Source organism: Canis aureus, chromosome 6, assembly GCF_053574225.1.
Source record: "Canis aureus isolate CA01 chromosome 6, VMU_Caureus_v.1.0, whole genome shotgun sequence".
NCBI classification, from domain to species: Eukaryota; Metazoa; Chordata; class Mammalia; order Carnivora; family Canidae; genus Canis; species Canis aureus.
Genome location: NC_135616.1, coordinates 19,791,457 through 19,812,913, shown reverse-complemented (window position 1 = coordinate 19,812,913; position 21,457 = coordinate 19,791,457). Strand labels below are relative to the sequence as shown.

At 37.6% G+C, this 21,457-nt stretch overlaps 1 protein-coding gene across 6 annotated transcripts in view; it reads right to left on the bottom strand.

The window, feature by feature from the left end:
* Positions 1-95: 95 nt before the first annotated feature.
* Positions 96-21,457, bottom strand: part of LOC144315591 (uncharacterized) — a 63,819-nt gene continuing 42,457 nt past the window's right edge. For 2 of the 6 annotated variants that reach the window (XM_077900335.1, XM_077900336.1), the window contains 2 exons: positions 15,272-15,357; positions 101-589 (listed from right to left, as the gene is read on the bottom strand). In XM_077900335.1, the coding sequence (XP_077756461.1) occupies positions 547-589; positions 15,272-15,357 (129 nt within the window). In that variant the 3' untranslated portion in view covers positions 101-546. Of the gene's footprint in view, positions 590-15,271; positions 15,358-21,457 lie in introns of all 6 variants that reach the window. The other 4 variants (XR_013381320.1, XM_077900332.1, XR_013381322.1 and 1 more) reach the window with 4 other exon arrangements.

Below are 21,457 nucleotides of genomic sequence, written 5' to 3'. Positions count from 1 at the left end.
CTCAATCCCTGAGATCGTAACCTGAGTTGAAATCAAGAGTCAGCTGCTTGACCAACTGAGCCACCCAGTCACCCTAAATTTAATCCTATTTTAACCATCTTCCTACTGATTTGCTTTGCTATAAATGAATGCCCTTCAAATTTTTGACCAGAATATTTGATCATGCTTTCCACAGTAGTGCGCTATTATCCACTCTGACTATGAGCAACATCCACAAATAAATACACAGGCAATAAGTCCTAAAAGTGATGATTATCATTCTCCTTCACAAAGAGGAGGTGCAATAAAGCAGGTTAGAGTGTATGACTTTAATTGAAGTTTCTCTTGAACTTCTCTGTGATTTGGGTAGATCGTTTCTGTAATTGGTCTCGGTCACTTGTAATTTTAATCTGTTCTTCTGGGATGTCAGCAGTCTGGTCATCCTGGTGTCATTCATTGCTTAATTCTCTCAGTTTTGTAGTTAAGATGCTCATAAAAATATTAAGTGATACTAGAGGCAGTGTCAAGTCTTCAGAAGAACCATTTGAATTTCCAGGCAGTTGGAGATCAACCAAAAGATTGCTCATTTGGGGGCAACAAATGCGGGCACCTTGAAAACAAACATGAAAAGTAAAACTCAATTCTTTGAACAATTTGTCCTCAGATCATTACTTAAAGTAGATTTAAAAATAGCGTGTATTATGATTCATACAAGTTATAAGGTATTTTATTGAGTGCTTGACAGACTATCCATTAACTATTACATATTTAAACCCATAATAACTTAAATTAAAATTGTACCATTGTTTCATTCTGGAGGAGACCAATTGTCATACTCTCAAATCCTTGATGTTTTGCACGTAATTGTGATCACTTCTATAGTTTTGGAATATAATTACCATGCATGAAATACAAATATCTATAATACCTAGTGAAAAAAAAATCCCATTGTCCTTTTCCATGTAAATATTTATTTCTCTATTTGGATTAAATGTTACCTATCAAAAACAAAAAAACTAAGCTTCTGGAAGCCTCAGGGATTCTTTTATGTTTACTTGCAGTGTTCCAGGCAAGCTAACGTTTGACCATTCCCAGATTACTAAGTGACTCATTTGGAATCTTGACCAAACAAAGGTACCCAGTCTGGTGATGGCTGGAGTTAGAAAGGTGAGAGGGGAAAGGGATAAGGACACTCCTTTGCCTCCACATCCCATCCCCTCCCTCCCTGAGAAAATGACCTTATCATCAAACTATTCCCTCAACTCTTTAGGATTCCATCTACCTTTTTATCTGCTTCTTTCATCCACCCTTCGCCTCTCCTTTCCAACTCTGGAGGACCAGCTATGTTGAAATTCAAGCTGAATCCTCCACATAACGTATATCTCACCTCTCCTTGTCTCCTCTGAGTCATTGTGCATCTCTTTACCTTCCATCTCTCTTGGCTCCGTCCCCTCAGCTGATAAAAGTGTTTATGCCTCTCCCTTCAGTACAAAAATTTGACCGATTTTTTTCCCCCAATTCCATACAGTGATCTTGTTGCTACCATCTCTCTGGCTCTTCACAATCAAGCTACTTGAAAGTGTAATCTATACTCACCGTTTCAATTGCTCACCTATCAGCCACTCCTAACCTGGCTTCTATGGCTCCCACTCCACTGAAAGTGCTCTTGACAAAGGTTACTGATGATCTCATAAACACTAAGTCCAATAGGTGGTTTTCTGTCATTATTTTACTAGAGCACTCCGCTGCATCTAGGACTGTCGAATCCCCTTTCCTGAAAACCCTCTTGATTTCTAGATTACCCTTGATCCCTCTTTCTTCTCCTGATTCTGTGTCATTTGACATTTTCCCTCCATCTCTCCCTTAAATATGGTTGTGTTGCCTGGGACTGTATCCTTTGTATTCTCTCTTCTCATTCTCTGCCCTATACCTGGGAAATCTTACCACCCTCACAGCTTTATCTACTGCCTTATCTTTAAGATTTATTTCTCTATCCAGCCCAGACAATGAGGATGGCTCTAGGACCCAGTCTTTCCATTTGGATGTCCCATGGACATCTCCATCTCAACATGTGCGAATTTAGGCTTATCACCAATAAGCCTCCTTATCCTCCTATAGTCCCTCTCTTGAAGTATGATGGTACCCAGTCTTTCTTGCAGCTTCCTCAATAAATAAGATATACTTTCTTACCTTTGGGCTTTTGCACATGCTAGTCCATCTTCAAAGAGTATTCCCCTAGCCCACTCTACTCAGCTAGCACTTTTTGTCATTGAGATCTCAGCTGAAATGCTATGTTTTGTTTATTATTGTATTGACAGAGCCCGGGACATAGTACTCGATATATATCTTGAATGACTGAATGAAACTAGATCCCTGGAAGTTATCTGAAACCTTCTTTTTCTCCACAATGCACTAGGTTCTAGAATTCAACTTCCTGCATTATTATTGAATCAGTTCCTTTGACTTCTTCTAATGTGGCTTCTCATCTGGTTATTGCAGCGGTTTTCCTGCTTGTCACACTGTCTCTAGGCATATTCCTCTCAAATTCATCACTGGAGCCAATATGTTGGCTCCAGAATTTTTCTAAAATATAAAACTGGTCATGCCACTTATCTACTTAAAATACTTCCATGGCTCCCCATCTACCATGATTGTCAAAACTACAAACACAGTAGACAAGAGGTTCATGCTTTGTTCCTTGCTACATCTCCACAGCCATCTCTCACCTCCCATACACTCACTCCCATTTCAGTCTTGCCAAACTTGGCATAGTTCCCCAAATGAGATGTCAGATTTACCCCACTGTGCCTTTGTGCAAGTGCTTCCTTCTGCTTAAATATCCAGTTGGAAAGTTAATTTTTAAAGCTCTTCTTAGGTTTTACTTCCTCGTGCAGAACTCTCTTGACTCCTTTAGACCAAGTGAGGTGCCCCTCCTCTATGTTTTCATAGAATCTTCTGCATAATTCTTTATTTTAATGTGGGCTAGAAACTCCAAGGGGTCCTTGGATACTGACACATATGTACTTTTGAAGGCTGAAAGTCCTGATGTTACCCTATAGCAATTTTACCTCTCCAACTAAATTTATTTCCTTTGAGATTTTTATGATTTGTAAGGTTTAATGATAAAATCTTCTCACATTTTTCAAGGCTGTTTTCCATTACTACAGACTGAATACTTTCAGTCTGCTGGATGTTAAATATCAAAATAGAAGAAAGACCTAGTACTTCTCCCTGGAGCATGGCTCTGCGTTTCCTTTGTAAATGTACTCATTCCTCATAGCTGTACTCTTATGGGCAATTTTCTTTCCTTATATGTTCTCCTGGGATTGCATTCTGTACCTGCTTGGGAAAGAGAACACTGTGGCACATGGCAGTGTTTCGAGAGCTGCCAGGAGAAATAAAAGAGATACTTCACCGAGCAGTTATGCCAAAAAGCACCTCCAACCATGTGTTGGGACTCTGATCTGATATGCTTCTTTTCAGTGCAAAAAAAATAGAGCTGTGCAGTGGGCCTTACTTCACTTCACTCATTCATTTATAGTTCCCAAATAATTATGGCACTACTCATTGCTGAGAATTCAAAAACAAATAAGGTAGAGCTCTTTTCCCTATATGACTTACAGTTTAGTAAGTAGAATAGGTAAGTTTTTTAAAAAAAATGCGCAGAAAGGTCAATGATAGACAAAAAATAGTCCCCAAAGGCAAGCTGATCAATTTTAAGCAGTAGAGAGAATCAGGAATGAAAGATGATAGTTTCGGTTTCATCCATATAGGTTTTGAAGTGCTTATGTGACATTCAGGTGGAACTGGTGCACAGGTAGATGGCATTACAAGCATGATACTCAAGAGATGATCCTATGCTGATAGTATAGATTTGGGATTCCCCAGGGGAAAGAAGTTATTTGAGGCTGTGAAAAAAACTGATAGAAGATTAATGGCAGCAATATTTAAGGGACATTAGATGGGGGAAATAGTGATCTCAGAAAGAACTTGAGCTGAGGAAGACATTTCAGAAGCTAAAGAAGGATATTTATGAAGAAAAGAGTGGTCACAAGTCAGATGCCAGCAAGAGGTCAATGACAAACATCAAGAAGGGCCCATCAGTTTTAGCCATCGGTGACCACTGTCTCTGAGCATATGGAACAGAATGTGGGACCAGAAGCCAGACTGGGGGCCGATGCAAGGTAAGGCAGTTTAGATTATTTGTCAAGAATTGTGTCTATGAATAGAAGAAGAGCAAAAAGGAGAAGCCAGGAGAAGCATGGCTGGGAGATACCCCATTACACTTAAAAATTTTCAAAGATGTGAGAATGTCTAAATGTTGAGGAAGCTTCACTGGAGTGGAAGAGATTGAAGATACACAAGAGAGAGTGAAGAGCTGATGACAGAGTAAGATCTCAGAGAAATAGGACAAGATTTGATCGTGCTCCCCACTTCACATATGGGGTTGGGCAAGGGAGCAATTCATACGGATACACAGGAGCTCTCAAACACCAAGCATCACAGATGCCCTTACGAAATTTTGCCTGGCCCCTTTCAATTATATCTTGTGTAGAAACCTCAGCAAATGTGATGAATTTATTTTTTAGTTCACATTAGCAAAGAAGAAAAATGTACCCCTGAGTGCCACAGAAGGAGTGCCAAACATTCACTTCTTTAACTAGAACAAATCTCTTTGGTTCTCTCTGGTACTGCCGAGATCACTTAACTGCTGCACTGAGAATGTTCAACCTCCCTCACTTCACTGATCATCCAAAATGAGCTTCCGCTGCATCTCGAGCAAAGCCCAGACTGTCTTTACAGTTCTTAAATCAGACTGAAAATCAGATCACTACTGCAGTATTTATTAAGTGCTCAGACCCCTCTGATCTTTTTCTCTTACCAATAGTCCATAATTCATTCCTAAACAAATGCCCTACAAATCGTGATGATCATAAGTAATTTCATTCTCTCTTTATTTAAAATAAAATCCATAATAGTTTGACCAGCTGGCCATCACTAGTGTACTGTATTTAACCAAGGGTTGATATGCACGAGCATTTGATATCTCTAAATGGTACTAAATAAATGCCTTCTAAATTGAGGAGCATGTTGTATTCTTGTGGATCAATAATATTATAATACGAAGTGAAGATTATGTTATTGTGCCTACTAGAGGGTAAACAGTTTTCTTTCAAGGTAGACATCTGCAGTTGGATGGTCTTGTGACACAGGAGTACAGTGTTTGGGACAGAAAGGGTTTATTGTTTCCTGGGCTGGAATACTGCTGCTTTAGGTTTAAGTCTGGGTATGTCTCTTTCTGGGACTCTCTCCTCAAAACCTCCAGAGTGGGTGAGGTATTCCTCTTCTGAACGCACATCTCACCTGCACACACAGACAACTGCAGTGAAATTGTTGCTTCGTCTGCACCACCCAACTAGATGGTCTTCTTAGCTGTTACAATACCTGGTCCTAGGGCACGCTCTGAGTTATAGCTGCCATTTAATAAAAAGTATTGAATAGTGAAGTGAATGAATGTTTGTCTCCAAATCTTATGATTTTGATTTGGAAAGCCACAAAAATAACATGCCTGATATGGTGAGGGGCTAACTCCCCACTGTGGTGTGTTTTCTGCTGCTTGAAAGTCATGATTCTCTCAGCAATTCAGAGTGGAAGGCTTCCTATCATCTTGTGTCCTTAGAAAATCCCATATTCTCAGAACACCTAAAGGGATAGCTCCTACCTCTCAATTTAGTGGATAATTTTCTCATCCTTTCTTCAAATTTTCATAGCCTTTTGTGCCCTTTCTTTTTTCCTTTCTGGCATTTCTGAGACTCTGAGATGTAATAGTGCTATTTTAAAAAATCATCCTGTTTCCTTACTGGTTTGTAATTCGCTTGAAGAAAGGGATTGCACTTTATTACCTCCAACGGTGCTTAACATTGTGCTTTGCTATAGGTAGTGATTAATAAATAGTGGTTATATTGAACTTCATCAGCAACTACCACTTAAATGGGGCAGCAAAATGCTAATGGACTTTGATGTAGCTGGTAGCCATGGACATGGGACCAATGGATGGTGCTAATCACCACCAAGTGATGGTTCCTTGAAACAGCACGCTCCTTAGGCTCTGACACAGCCAAGTGCAATGGCCCAGGCCTCCTGCTTGGCAAAGGCTGGTAATGACAGTTAATGTGTCCCAACTGCCAGCCAGTCATTTACTAAGTAGATCAACATGGTGAAAGAAACTCAACCAAATGGCAAGGACCTGAGAGAGACTTAGGCACTTTCTAAGCTAACACTTCTTGGAAGAAAACAAATCCCAATACTCCTTAAATAATAGAATTTCATTAAGAATTGAGATTTCTCGGGGTACCTGGCATTGACAAGTGACATAGGGTTGAATAAAATAAGTGAGAAACTTATAGGATTTTTTTTAATGACAAAAATACCTATTATAGCCAAATAGATAATCTTACCATAACATGTAAGATTAAATAGTCAAATATCTACGTATATGAAAAAGGGATGGGACAAGGTATATTCAAAGTCAATGCTAAATATTGCCTTTTGTCACATCATGCTCCTTAATGTATTTAAAAAATGTAAGAGTGCATTCCACAGCAACAATTGATTCCAGCAATGCTTAAAAGATAGCTTAATGTGTTATCTTTTCATTTGCTAAAAAAAATCAGTCATCCTATAAAATTATTCAACATCTATAGGATTTATGAAGCAGAAGAAAACAGCCTTTCTAGTTATAAAAGGACTAAGAATACAAAGATTAGCCAGCCCATCATTTATCACACTTAATAAATTAAGGTGATTTAGAGAACTGTGGGGTAGAAAACATTTCCTGCCAAACACTAATACTAATTTTCGGAAACCTGAAATTATTTAGGAGATAAAAGTGTTGATATCTCAAATTCTGATTATGTGGAAGCAATCATATTAAGAAACGATGTCTATATTAGACTTTGAGTTCAAAATACAAAGGAAATATTACAATTAAACTCCAAGTTTAATGATTTCTATTATACCTAGAAATTACACAGGGATCTATGATTGTTGAATTAATTGTAGTAGACAACAAGCTGGTTAAAAATTCTTATCTATAAGAAAAAGTGGTTAGTTTTAAAGTATCACCCTCAGATTATTTAATTACAAAAGAAAAACCCTTACAGTAGAGAAATCTAGTGGACAGCACACTAAATGATGAAACCTAACATTACCAATAACGGACAAACACATACACATTATCTTAACAAAACTGTTTAACCTAGGTCTAGTCATCAGGAAGCAATAAAGCAAATCCAAGTTGAAGGACATTCTTCAAAATGATTATCCTATACTCTTCAAAGATGTCAAGTTCATGAAAGACAAAGAAAGATGAGAACTCCTCTAAATTGAAGGGGAACAAAGGGATGTGACAACTAATTGCAATGTGTGATACTTTACTGGATTCTGGATACAAAACCCCAGAAAGCTCTAAAGGACATTACTGGGACAACTGAAGAAACAGAACTATGGATTGTATATCTGATGATATATGTGTATCAATGTTAAATATCCCAGGTGTGACAATTAAATTATGGTTATAAGGAAAGATGTCTTTGTTTTAAGATGACATATTTGAAGTGTAATTTAGTCTCAAACTGATTGATTAAGAGAGAATAGATAGAAAAAAAATTAGCAAAGTGTTAACAATTAGTGAATCTAATCTAAAATATATACTGTATTTGGGCATTCATTGTACTATATATATTTTTCAACTTTTCATAGACTTGGTATTTGTCAAAATATAAAGTTAGTAGAAAAAAGACTCAGTGGTGGTCAATCCTAAGTTTGAATAAAAATCACCAGAGGTATTTATTAAAAATGTAAGTTTCTGAGCTCTAGTCTCATATCCAGTGGGACTAAAGTGGGGTCCACCTGGACAAGAACTATGTAAGAATACATGAATTAGAAGTTTCAGCTTTCTAGAATAAATTAGAAGTTCCAGCTTTCTAGAATACTATTTACAAATATATTACTGTTCTCTTTTTTTTTTTTTTTAATTCTTATTTATTTATGATAGTCACAGAGAGAGAGAGAGAGAGGCAGAGACATAGGCAGAGGGAGAAGCAGGCTCCATGCACCGGGAGCCCGACGTGGGATTCGATCCCGGGTCTCCAAGATCGCGCCCTGGGCCAAAGGCAGGCGCCAAACCGCTGCGCCACCCAGGGATCCCTATTACTGTTCTCTTGATTTGGTTCTTTATCTCCATCCCCTCACCAAGCTGCCATCAAAGCCAACAAAAGGGCAGCCCGGGTGGCCCAGCGGTTTAGCGCTGCCTGCAGCCCAGGGTGTGATCCTGGAGATCCCGGATCGAGTCCCACATCGGGGTCTCTGCATGGAGCTTGCTTCTCCCTCTGCCTGTGTTTCTGCCTCTCTCTCCTCTGTGCCTCTCATGAATAAATAAATAAAATCTTAAAAAAAAAAAGCCAACAAAAATGGGAAGGTGAATACAGATTTCTGGGTTTACTGGTCTGGGACCATCCTATTTCCAATGAATGCAAGTCCTAGGTGAAAATTCTAGCCTGTCCACTATCAATGGGGTGAGGTACTTTCCTGTTTTGTGTACAGGCTTTCACCTGCTGGTGGCCCTCCCAGTTATCAGCAACAGTCTTGAGTCTTACCTTTTAAAAAAAAAATATATTTTTTTATTTTTTATATTTATTTTTTTTTATTTTCTTATTATTTGTTTGTTTTAAATTGATGACTCTTACCTTTTGGGGAGTGTGGTTGAGAAAGCTCAAACACCAGTATAGCTGGCATGTAAATGTCCTTTGAATTGAGCCAACTTTATCTAATTTGGGTTTTATTAAGTTCTATACATTTTTAAAGTGAAGATGTCATTGACACAGCATACAATGCACTCATGCAGTATACAGTTTAAAAGTGATTTTTCTCACATTTACCACATTGTACAAGCATCACCACTAATTTGAGAACATCTTCATCACCACAAAAACAAACTACTTATTAGTAGTCTGGGGGTGCCCGGGTGGCTCAGTCAGGTAAGCATCTGCCTTTGGCTCAGGTCATGATCCCAGAGTCCTGAGATGGGGCCCCACATTGGGTCCCTGCTCAGTGGGGAGACTGCTTCTCCTCCCTCTGCTCCTCCCTCCTGCTTGTGTGCTAGCTCCCTCTCTCTTTCTCAAATAAATAAAATATTAAAAGAAGAAAGAATCTCTCTATTCGTAGTCAAACCCCATTCCCCACTCCCTCTAGCTTCTGGCAAATGTAATCTACTTTTTCTGTCTCAGTGGATTTGCTTACTCAGGACATGATATATAACTAGAATAATACAATGTGTGGCCTTTTGTGTCTAGTTTCTTTCACATAGCATGTTTTTAAAGTTCATTTATGGCATAGCATGTGTCAACTAATCGTGTTTTAATCATCAAATAATATTGTATAAATATGATACATTTTTTATCTATTCATTACTTGATGCACACTTGTTTTTTCCCATTTTATGACTGTTTTGAGTAATATTACTATGGATATCTGCATAAAAGTTTTTGTGTGGACGTATGTTTTCATTTCTCTCAGTTAAACTTATCCAGAAGTGGAATTATTGGGTCATATGGTAGCTGCATGTTTAATTTTTTGAAGAACTGGCAAATTGTTTTCCAAAGTGTCTGCACCATTTTATATTCCCACCAGTAACACGAGGGTTCCAGTTTCACCATATTCTTACCAACACTTGTTATTTTCTGTTTCTTTTGTTTTTATATAACCATCCTACTGGGTGTGAAATAGTATCTCATTGTGTTTTTGATTTGCATTTCCATGATGATTAGTGATGTTGAGCGTCTTTTTATACACTTATTGGCCATCTATATATCTTCTTTGAAGAAATACCTATTTAAATCCATTCCCCATTTTTAGATTAGGTTGTTTATCATTGATGTCATTGAGTTGTAAGAATTCTTTCTACATAGGATATTAATCTATTTTTCATTTTGTTGCCTGGGCTTTCAGTGTTAAGTTCAAGAGGTTATTGCTAAATTCAATAGCATGAAGCTATTACCCTATGTTTTCTTTTAGCTCTTACATTATGTCATTAATCCATTTTGAGTTATTTTTTTGTATATAAACCAAGTTAAAGTCCAACTTCATTTTTTGTCTGCAGGTATCCAGTTTTCCCAACACTATTTGTTAAAAATACTGTCTTTTCTCCATTGTATGATCTTGGCACTCTTGTCAAAAATCACTTCACCACATATGTATTCATTTCTGGGATCTCTATTCTATTCTGTTGGTCTATATGTCTGTTTTTAATCCAGTACCACACTTTTTGCTAGTATTTTAACTTTGTACTAAAGTTTTGAAATACGAAGTGTGCGTCCTCCAATGTTATTCTTCTTTTTCAAGATCCTTTTGGCTATTTGGGGTCCCTTGAAATTCCATATAAATTTTTAAAAAGTTTTTATTTAAATTCCAGTTAGTTAACATACATTGTAATGTTAGTTTCAGATGTACAATTTAGTGATTCAACACTTCCATGCAATATCAGGTGCTCGTCACAAGCGCATTCCTTAATCCTCATCACCTATTTCACCCACCCCACCCACCCACCATCACTTCTGGTAGCCATCAGTGTGTTCTCTGTCATTCAGAGTCTGTTTCTTGGTTTTTCCCTCTCTTTTTTGCCCCCTACAATAATTTTTGTTTCTTAAATTCTATATATGAGTGAAATCATATTGTATTTGCCTTTCTCTGGCTAACTTATTTTACCTAACATAATACTCTCTAGTTTCATCCATGGATTTTCTTATATCTGAAAAAAAAAGTCATTGGAGTTTTGGTAGGAATTGCATTGAATCTGTAGATTGCTCTAGAAAGTATTGTTATCTTAACAGTGGAAGTCTTCCAATCCACAACGATGGGGTATCTTTCCATTTGTTTGTGTCTTCTCTAATTTTTTCAGCATCATTTTATAATTTTAAGTTTTAAGTATTTTGCCTCCTTGTTTAAATTTATTCCTAGGAACCTTTTTGGTGTTACTATGGTCTAAATGTTTGTGTTCCCCCAAATTTCATGTTTTAACTCTGCTCCCCAGTGGAATGGTATTTGGAGATAGGGCCTTTGGGACGTAATGAGGTCATGAGGGTGGAGCCTTCATGATGAAGTTAGTTCCTTTAAAGACAGAAACAAGAAAGACCTTCCATCCTGTTTCTCTGATCTCCACCATGTGAGGACACAGCAGGAAGACAACCAACTGTGAACCGGGAAGAGAGCTCTCACCAGAACACAACCATACCAACACCCTGATCTCATATTTCCCAAGCCTCCAGAACCAGGAGAAATAAATGTTTGTTGTTTCAACCACCCAGTCTATGATATTTTTGTTATAGTAACCTGAACTAAGAGAGATACCACTCTGAACAATGGTGCTATTGCTTTCTTAGTTTTCTCTTTGATTGTTCGTTATTATTGTGTAGGAATGCAACTGATTTTTGTGTGTTTAATTTTAATTTTTCCTGCAACTTTGTTGAATTCATTTATTAGTTCTTACAGGTGTGTGTGTGTGTGTGTGTGTGTGTGAGTGTATACGTGTGTTAATTTTTAGGATTTTCTACATATAAGATCATGTCATCTGCAAACAGAGATGATTTTCCTTTTTCTTTTCTAAGTTGGAAGCCTAAACTTTGATTTTTAAGCCCAAGTTTTTTGGTGATAAAAATGAAATGACTGTCCACATATCCATTTCTGTTTTGAAGTTATGCTTCAAGTCTTACACATAATTGTGAAAAGAGAGGCTTTGCTATTTCCTGCGTATTTTCAACAAATGGACAAATTATTAGTAAGTACTCAGTAGTACCTGATGTTTTTGTCATCCACAAGACCAGGTCCAAATTTGGGCAGTGACATTTAAAGTCAACTGATTTAACCTCTTTGACTAGCAGGACTGACTTGGAAAAAGAAAAGAAAATCTTATTTTACTACCTACATTTCTCTGGCTCTGGGCTAGATCTATATAATTGATTCTTTCGCATTGACTGTTGACAATTTGATCGGTTCTTTGTGTCCAACATTAGTGACAGAACCCAAAACAATTTGGCCTACAAATATTGAACTTGGTCATGCTATGAAATGTAACTCACATCAAGCAGCCATATAACAATTCAACCACCAAACCATTAGTTTTGAGGAAGGAAAATGAGACTGAAAAATAGCCGTTTGAGTGATGGGGCAAATTCTTCCAGGTCAATTCCATTTGGAAAACATTCTCCCTCCATTTAAAATCCAGGGTTCCGTGAAACTTTCCAGAGCAACAATAGAAACATAGTGAATTTGCATAGCCAAGTGAATGTTATGTGTGTGAAAGTTGTATCACAACAGGCAATAAGCACTTAGTCCATCCAGGATGCTGATGTTGGGGAAATACGAAATAAAACAAAAAATAAAAGCAAGGATAACAAAAATGAGAGAAATCAAACTTCAGGTGTCTCACTTGTGTGCTCAATACTGAAAAGCTCCGGGGATCCCTGGGTGGCTCAGCAGTTTGGCGCCTGCCTTCGGCCCAGGGCATGATCCTGGAGTCCCAGGATCAAGTCCCAGGATTGAGTCCCTGCATTGGGCTCCCTGCGTGGAGCCTACTTCTCCTTCTGCCTGTGTCTCTGCCTCTCTCTCTCTCTCTCTCTCTCTCTGTCTCTCATAAATAAATAAATAAAATCTTTTTAAAAAGTACTGAAAAGTTCTGACCTCTAAGGATCCTGTGGACAGGTGTGGCGAGAGAATCTAAAAACTGTTACTTTCTTTGACCCCAGAAAATGAGAAAACAAGTTTCCTAACTTGAAAAATAGCACAAGCAGTGCTGTGTGTTTATGTTATAACTCGTTAGCAGGTAAGGTAGAGGATTTATGCTTTAAGAAATTTGGCTTTTTCAACATAGGAAATAAGAAGGGCTTATTGCTACTACCACTGGTCTGGCAGGATTTAACTAATCAGCATCTGAAAGAAAATCGTTCTGGTTTGAATTTTCCAAGTACCACTGAAAAAGGGGCTTGTTTATTATAGTAATTATGCTATCAGCATACATTTAAAGAAAACTGCTGTGGGAAATTTGATGAAAAGGGGCTTCAAGCTTTCTTTGGACACCATGATTTAAGCTTCCTTTTAGCAGGGCAATCTACAAAAACCTGAGGCTGCAAAGTGGCATTTTTCCACCCATCTAAATTCATGTTGAGTATTAAGCACTGGTAGGGTCTGAAATGACGAACAAACAGTCACTTAGACAGCACATATTGCAGAAATATCCCATAAAGATGTAAGAGTCTGCATTAATCATCTGAGTGGGACAATGGGTGACCTTTTCTAATAAGAACTGGAGCATCTAAAGTGAGCATTAAATTTCACTGCAGTCCTATTTGCTGTCTCTCTGTGGCATTCATCACCGCTGAGATGTAAATGTCCTGAGACTGTTGGAATCTGACAATCATACTTCATGGAGAGGGAATGTTCTGAAGAGCACAGGAAGCTTGTTCACCCCCAAATTTTGGCACCCTTAGGGCCATTATGGCTTCGTTTCTCTTTCATTATGAAAGCAGAGCAGCTGTTGAGCGAGCAAGGTTAACAAACCTTGGAAAAACATTAAAGTTAATTTGTTTTTAGGGCTTTCCTAAACCCAGAAGTTGGAAGAAGATTATTTTATATGGACCCATTAGTCTTTCAATAGTCAAATCTGCAGAGCTACTTATAAGATTTACTCTTTGGGTTTTAAGTAGATATTATCAAGGGTGGGCATCTGTTTAACTGGCATTTGGAGTCACTAGGGGCGGATGGGTTGGCCTAAAAAGTGCTTTGGACTAATGACCTGTTCAGAGACTGGAGACTCATGAAATCTCAGCTCAACTCCTGACATTTAAAAAGGCTTTGAAATTAACTGGTGAGCGGGGTCGATGTTTATATAGAATCAAAACAACTGTGGAGAAAGGAAAAGTAAGTATAAAAGGTTACTTGGGTGAATTCAAACTTTTAATTTAAAATCAGTGAATTTAAGTCAACTGAATTTGAGCAGGCAGTTTGGAAATAGTCAGTCACATCTGCTTTTTAGCTACCCAAAAGCTGTGTGCTCTGCCCTGAACCTCAATTTCTTTACCTTGGGATTGTTATAATGAGTGTGACCTACAGATTTAACCTGAAGACTAACTATAGTAAAATAATCCGATTAACTCTAATAAAGTCCTCCAATCTCACATTTACATGGTTGGCGATGTACGCAAATGATATTGGGGCCTTTACAAATGGTCTGGAATGATCAGGAATTTTCAAGAAACTCTAAGAGTTCTTTAAATAGAATAGGTGGAGTATTTTCAAACCGAAGTGATTACATCTTAACTGGTGAAATTTTAGGACTGTGGCAGATGGACAAGAAGGAAGATATTTTTTAGGAGACTGGTCCGCTGCTACTTAAAACATACTGGTTGAGGTTAAATATTCCAAATTTAAATTCTAGTCTAAATGCTGTCTATGTAAATCAATAATTTTCTTTATTGTGGGCCATGAAGCAGTATCATCTGTTTCTAGGTTAGGAGTCTAGAAGCTCGGTGGCTGATAGACGAATGGTGGTCGACATACCCACCAGAGAATTGGAGATAAAGGTCAATGCAGAGGAAAAGGCTGGGTCTGAGTCTATGAAACTTGAGATTTGGAAGGACAGAATTTTTTTTCTAAAGCTTTAGTTATTTATTCATGAGAGACAGAGACAGAGAGAGAGAGAGAGAGGCAGAGACACAGGCAGAGGGAGAAGCAGGCTCCCCACAAGGAGCCTGACATGGGATTAGATCCCAGGACCCCAGGATCATGCCTTGAGCCAAAGGCAGATGCTCAACCACTGGGCCACCCAGGTGTCCCTGGAAGGACAAAATGTTTGAAGCACTAAGGACCAAAGGGCTGTATTGAGAAGCCCACATCCAAAGTCATGAGACCTGTGGGAAACTGGGCATAGCCTGGAATTATCACCACCCTATTGTGCTCTATTTAAAGCTAGTTTACCTCCCTGTCCTCCAATCCGTTAATGGCCTCAGATGTTTTGCTACAGGCAGAGTGGTTGGAGGTTCCAGAACTGTGAGATTTTACTGGGTCCTGGGTCCTGTCAGGCAACAGGTTCCATCTCAGATAGGGTGGGTAGTAGCCTCGCACACACAAAATGCTGAGCACAGTGTCTGTCACATAATATAAATTCAGGGAATCTTATTATTCTCAGAAGAAAGAGAATTGGAGGGATTTCATAATTTCCACTAGGCATTTGAGCACTCACATGTCTGGGCATCTTGCAAGGTCAGGAAGAGCTCTGTGTTGAGTACTCACTGCATGTTGTCCCAAGGGCTTTCCCAGGAGAAGGATCTGTGATAGCAGGAAACCAACTATCATTTATTTTTAAATTAAGAGGGCAAAAATACAAATATTTTAATTTAATATTTACATTTGTCAGGGAGCAAGATTCCTGGTCTTGCTCATGGTCTCAGTCCCCTTCAAAGGTTCCTCCTAGCTGGACTAAGAATCAAACTGACATGAGACAGATTAACAGGAGAAAATAAAATTTAATAGCATATATCTGGTGAATTTATGCAGACATGGAAATTCTGAAGACAGTTGGGCACAGTGAGTATCATTTTGAACTAAGGAGAAAGGGGTAGGGGTCTGGGACTTCAAGGGAAAAGAAAATAATTCATAGGCATAAGAAGAAGAGCAGATGTTTGTTATTCAAATGTTTATCCTACTGTACAGATAGGTCATTCAGATAAAATTCATATCTGCTAATAACCATTATTCTGGGAAAGACCCCCAATTTAGATTCTTCTATGTAGTTAAGGGAGAGGCAAAAAGTTTCTCTTGAGCCTGTAGGGTCTCAATTGTCTTTAGCTCAAAATAATCTTCACGCCAGGGCATCTGGTGTCTCAGATAGTTAAGCATCTGCCTTCGGCTCAGATCATGACCTCAGTGTCCTGGAATCTAGTCCTGCATCAGGCTCCCTACTCAGTAGGGAGCCTAGCTTCTCCCTCTCCCCACTGCTTGTGCATGCCCTCTCTCTCTCAAATAAATAAATAAAATCTTTAAAAAAATAATCTTCATGTTGAAGTGGCCCATTTTGGGGTGGCCTGCCCTTGGCACCCATACATTTTTGCTTAATGAGTTCAAAGAGGGAAGGGAAGCAATTATAAAAATAACAAAAGCAAAAAAATATATTTTTGACATTGAAGAGCAATGGTAGAGGTACTCTACCTTTTCTGGTTCACAAACTTTGTGTCAGAACTGTGTTAGTGACTTTAACTCATTGAATATTCTCACTTTAAGCCTAAAAAGGTAGTAGTATTATGATCACTTTGATTAAACAGAGAGCTTAAATAATTTTTCCAAGATCCTAGAGCAAAATCAAGACTCAAATCCAAGCACTTTAGCTCTGGAGTTGACATTCTCAATCCCTATGCTAAGTTCCCTTTTGCTTGTCTTCGTCATTCTCAATGCTACTTAGTTTTTATAGATTTGAATGTTGCCATGATGCTTTGTATCATGAACATTCCCATGGAAATATAAAAACCACCTTTGTTAACCAGAAGTGAACATGACTAACATTGACAAATACAATCTGCTCTCAACTTGTTGGAATCAATTTATGTAAATTAGACATAACCACAAGGTCTTTAGAAGGAACTCATTCATTAACTTAACAAGTACTCATTGAATGTCCACTACATGGCAGGCATTAAGCTAGATATACAGAGATGTGTGGTGTGGTAAAGGCCATCCAATAGCCTCATCTGACTCTTTGGTGACATCTCTGAAAAGACAGCATCCATTGAAATATTCTGAATTATCAAGTGTCAATTCATCCTAGAGCTAAACATTAGGGCCTCAAGAGGCTGCCTACTTCTGATAGGAACCAGTAAAACAAATAAGCAAAAATATAAATATCAGTTTACATATTATGTACAAATAGCGCATATGCACTCATATAAAGGAAAAAAAAATTTGAAAAGATCAACCAAATTACAGGGGAGGGGGAAAAATGTTTAAATTTATCCCTTTGTAGTATTTCTACCTTAGCAATAGCACTTTGGGAAGAATGCCTAGGAGGGGAGGAGTGGGGAGGGAGAGTGGGGAAGGAGTGGCATTTGAAAAGAAAACAATGATTTGATGTAAATCAATCAGCAAGCAAGTATAGAAACGTGACAAGAGTTTTGGTCAAAGGTTTTATGCCCCATGCTTTCAATGACCTCTGAAAGCACAGTATCAGACAATTGGTTGGAGAAAGAGTGAAGGTTGCAGTTCTATTATATAGTAATTTCATGTCAAACTGGAATTAATTGTCCAGTCCCTTTGTGCTTTTGATAGTTGTGGTCAATGAATTGATCTGACACTGAAAATTAATGCCTGCCATATATTTTGTGTGAAATGATGATACTATGCTCACCAAGTTGTCAAGGCAGGCTGTTACCTTCACTGAGAAGTCTCTCTGAAGATTAGCTTTTATAAAAAATTGAAAAGTCCAACTGTTTTATCAATCAACCATACTTTCTATTCAGCAGTGAAGTTCTGGGTACTCAGCCAGAAGATCAGAGTTATCCTGAGTCCCAGGTAAAGCATAATGGAGGCTATTTACATGTGGCACTTTGATGACAGCTAAGTTAGAACAACAATGGAGAACTGATGAAATGGGCCATGCTCTCTCAGCCAGCAGCCATACAGAATAGTCTGTTTAGGAATTTGGGAGGTTGCAAAATTCAGATTTTGTTTGTAATTGACATATAGTAGGTGTACATATTAATAGTTAAATCTTAAGATGGACTCAAGTTGGATTTTTTTTTTTTTTAGAAGAGGGAACTTTTCTGCAAAACGTAATACACCATTCTTGAACAATGTTAGGGACCAATGAGGTAATATATGTAAAATGAAATTGATCGTTCCAGGAGAAAAAAAAAACAACGAACTCATCTAAAGGCTAAGTACTCTGTATGTCAATTTTTACCTGATCTTTTTGTTAATGAAGCAAATTAGCACCATTAAAAAAAGTCGACATTAAATAGCAAGTCCTTTATTTAACAGATGCAAGGTGATTTTTGGCTAGAATAGAGAAAATTTAAGACTCAAAGTCATAAAGCAGATAAGCATTCCATTTAATAGTTTGAAATATATTAACTATACTTTGTTTTTACTTTACATTTATTTTGTTTTCATTGAAAAAACACACAGTCAGCTGAAATACATTCTCTTGGATAATGATAAGTATAATTATTATTTAATATGTACTTGATAATCAACATCTATGCAGGATACAAATCTTTAAATAGCAAGCTGAATATTTACATCTTCTTTTACTTGTGTCTACTAAGGACATTATATATATACATATGCACACACATATACACATATACACAAATATTCTTGTATAGTATAGTTTAAAATGTATTTAAATTTTTTAAAGACATTGATTACTTTTTAAGAAGCATGATTTTCTCCTGTTTGCATTATGCATTTTAAAAATCTTTTATACATGTTGCTGCTTCGCTAATTACAGATTGGCAAGTGATCAAGAGAACTAATAAGAGCATACAGATTTCTTTTAAAAATTCTGTTGTAATGTTAATAAAAGGGGTAAAGTTACAATGTCAATTGAAGAACTGTTTTCTTTTCCAGACACTTGTTCTTAATGATGACTTATACTTGAGGAAGACGGATACTGTTCTTTCCTAAAGAACTCATTTTTTCCCCCATGATGGCATTTTGAAGTCTATGATTTGTCAAAACTCTCAGCAGGAAATATAATGGCTAAGCATGGCTTAACATGTCATTTATTCAAGTAACATGGTCTCAGTTCTGTGGGTGATAGAAATTCTCAGTCCCTGGTTTACCCTTGGCCACCATTTTAGTCAATGATTACAATGAAAGAATGAAGTTTGTACTTGCAGAAGTGACTTATTCTGGGTGAAATTCAGTGTCACCTTGTTTTATCCTTAGAGAATAGTGATTCCACATCATCTGGTAAGGACAAAATGACATTACCAATCACCAGTACCTTAATTACTTTCCCATATGTGGAAAGTAGGCTCAACTTCCTTGCCGTATATGGTGAAAGTTTCTAGGGAAAATACACAGATGAAAAAAATATACATGTTTCCAAATATTTTTGAAGAGCCCAGCCCAAATTGTAATGCCCAATGTAAAGAAAATGGTAGCCTTACAGAAATCATAGATTAGTCCAGGTATTTGCATGAGTACGCTGTAAGATATAGGCATTGGTAGCTGGATGGAAATCATATGAATGGAAATAAAGTCATCAGATTTGAGTTCCTGCCACTCAGAGGAAAGGCTACCAGGAATGAACTTTTCCCCACAATGTGCTATTTGACACAAGTCCTTTATCTTGGTTTCATGGGATGTGTACACCACTTCTTTACATTTTGTTTCCTAACCTTTCTCTCTTAGATCATACCATATCTTCCAGAAGTCTACATGTCTTTTGGTCACAATTTCAAAGACCCCAGTTTGAAATGTAAACAGTATACAATTTTCCCCAAGTGCTATGTTCAGCATCTACCCAAAAATTTAAAACCTCAAATCTTGTTAAAATATTCTTCAACAATCCTTTGAATAGTTGATGAAGAACAGTGCAACATACTTGATTTGATATATGTAACCTGCAGATATTTTCAAACTTTCTATGAGTCAATGTTTCCCTATGGCCCTCAACTAATTATTTAATACTTTTCTCCAGGATTTAAAGACCTTGCCATCACCCACGTTGCTTGGGTATCTTTGTAAATGGTCAGAAAACTCTCAAAATCATTCCCCTAGTCCTTTCTTATGTTGCACTAGTGCATGATAACTATGTAAAGCTTGATTCCATTCATTGCTTGCAGTACCCACTCACTTGAGTGGTATTTCAGGGGAACTTCCTAGACTATTTAAAATGCTACTTTCTTTTCTGTCTCAATACTTTTATTATATATTTACTATAGACTTTGGAATGTGAAATAGTAAAAGTTTCTTGTTTAATTTAAACTTTGAACACTATCCACATACAAAATAATATGGTTTTTCTCAACTTTGATTTGTCAAATTATAGAAGAATTAGCCCAGTTAAAACAGCAGTTTGCTTTTTGTGGAAATAAAGGAAATCCCTGTGGGTGCAGGCATCATCTGCTGAATAAGCAAGTTAATATAGAGGAAAGAGCACAGGGGTCAGATTACCTGGATTCAATTAAATTTGGCTCTGCCTTTTCCTGTGTAGGCAACCTGAAGCTAAATTTATTACCCTGTCCTAAAGCCTGGTTTCCACATTTTAATAATGATGATAATTATATTATCAAGTCCATAGAATTAATTGGGAAGTTGAATGAGATACTGCCTAAAAAATATCAGTTGTATGAAAAAGTGCCACATAAATATTGTTCTTTTTGTTTTTAAGATTTTTTTTTAATATGCAGATTGGAGAACAAAGCAATGTAATGAGTTTGAATAGTTATATCCCAAATGGCTTCTTCCTCTAAGTTGTTCATATGGCCTTATCACAGAGCAATTTAGAAAGAGCCGCTGAGGAATAGAGATGTCCCTCCCTGTACATGTGGACCTTTCTTGTACATGACTAGTTCAGGACCCAGGTAAAGCTGTATGTGTAGGTTTTATTTGTTAAGTTTCCAATAAGTGACCTGGGTAAAAGTTATGAGTGATTTTTCTATTTCAGACTATATTCAGAATAGGACCAGGTCCTCCCAACTGAGCTATTTATCACCAGTCTTCATTCTGCTCCCCCGTCTCCCATCTTATTTCCCCACAAGCAAAACATCTCCATAGTGTATAACTGAGACCTGAGTAGCTGAATAGCTATTCAGAAATAGAGTATAAAGACTCCAATCCCATGCACTGTGTTTTCTACATCAGAGCGATACTTCCTAATTGTTGCTCACATGCCCGGGGTCATATAATATGAGTGCTCTCACTTTCTTTACACATGTATGATCACCACCCCTGCTGTTAGATCTCCACTCTTGCCATGTGGCTGTGTCATCTGAAGCAGTATTTACTGAAGCCACTGTCAGCTGCCCCACGGCTTAGCCCTGATGCCTGGTTCCTGTTACCTTGGGACATTGGATAGGTTGGTCACACCTTTCTTTCACAGGCTCATCTTGATTTGCCTCGTAATTACTAGTATTTCCTCTCAGGGTCAGTTCTTAGTCTTCTTTTCTCATTGCAGAAAGAAATACTCGATGAGATCATCACCTCCCAAGGTTTTAACTGGCACTTAAACAACCATAATTCCCAAATACTTGTCTCCAGAGCACTGCTGTGTATTTCACTGTCTGACAGGCAACTACAAACCCAACATAATGCTAAAATTCAAGCCTTCTTATCTTCCTCACTCCTTTGCAAAAAAACAAGAAAACTAGAAAGATGAAAGAAAGAAAGAAGAAAGAAAGAAAGAAAGAAAGAAAGAAAGAAAGAAAGA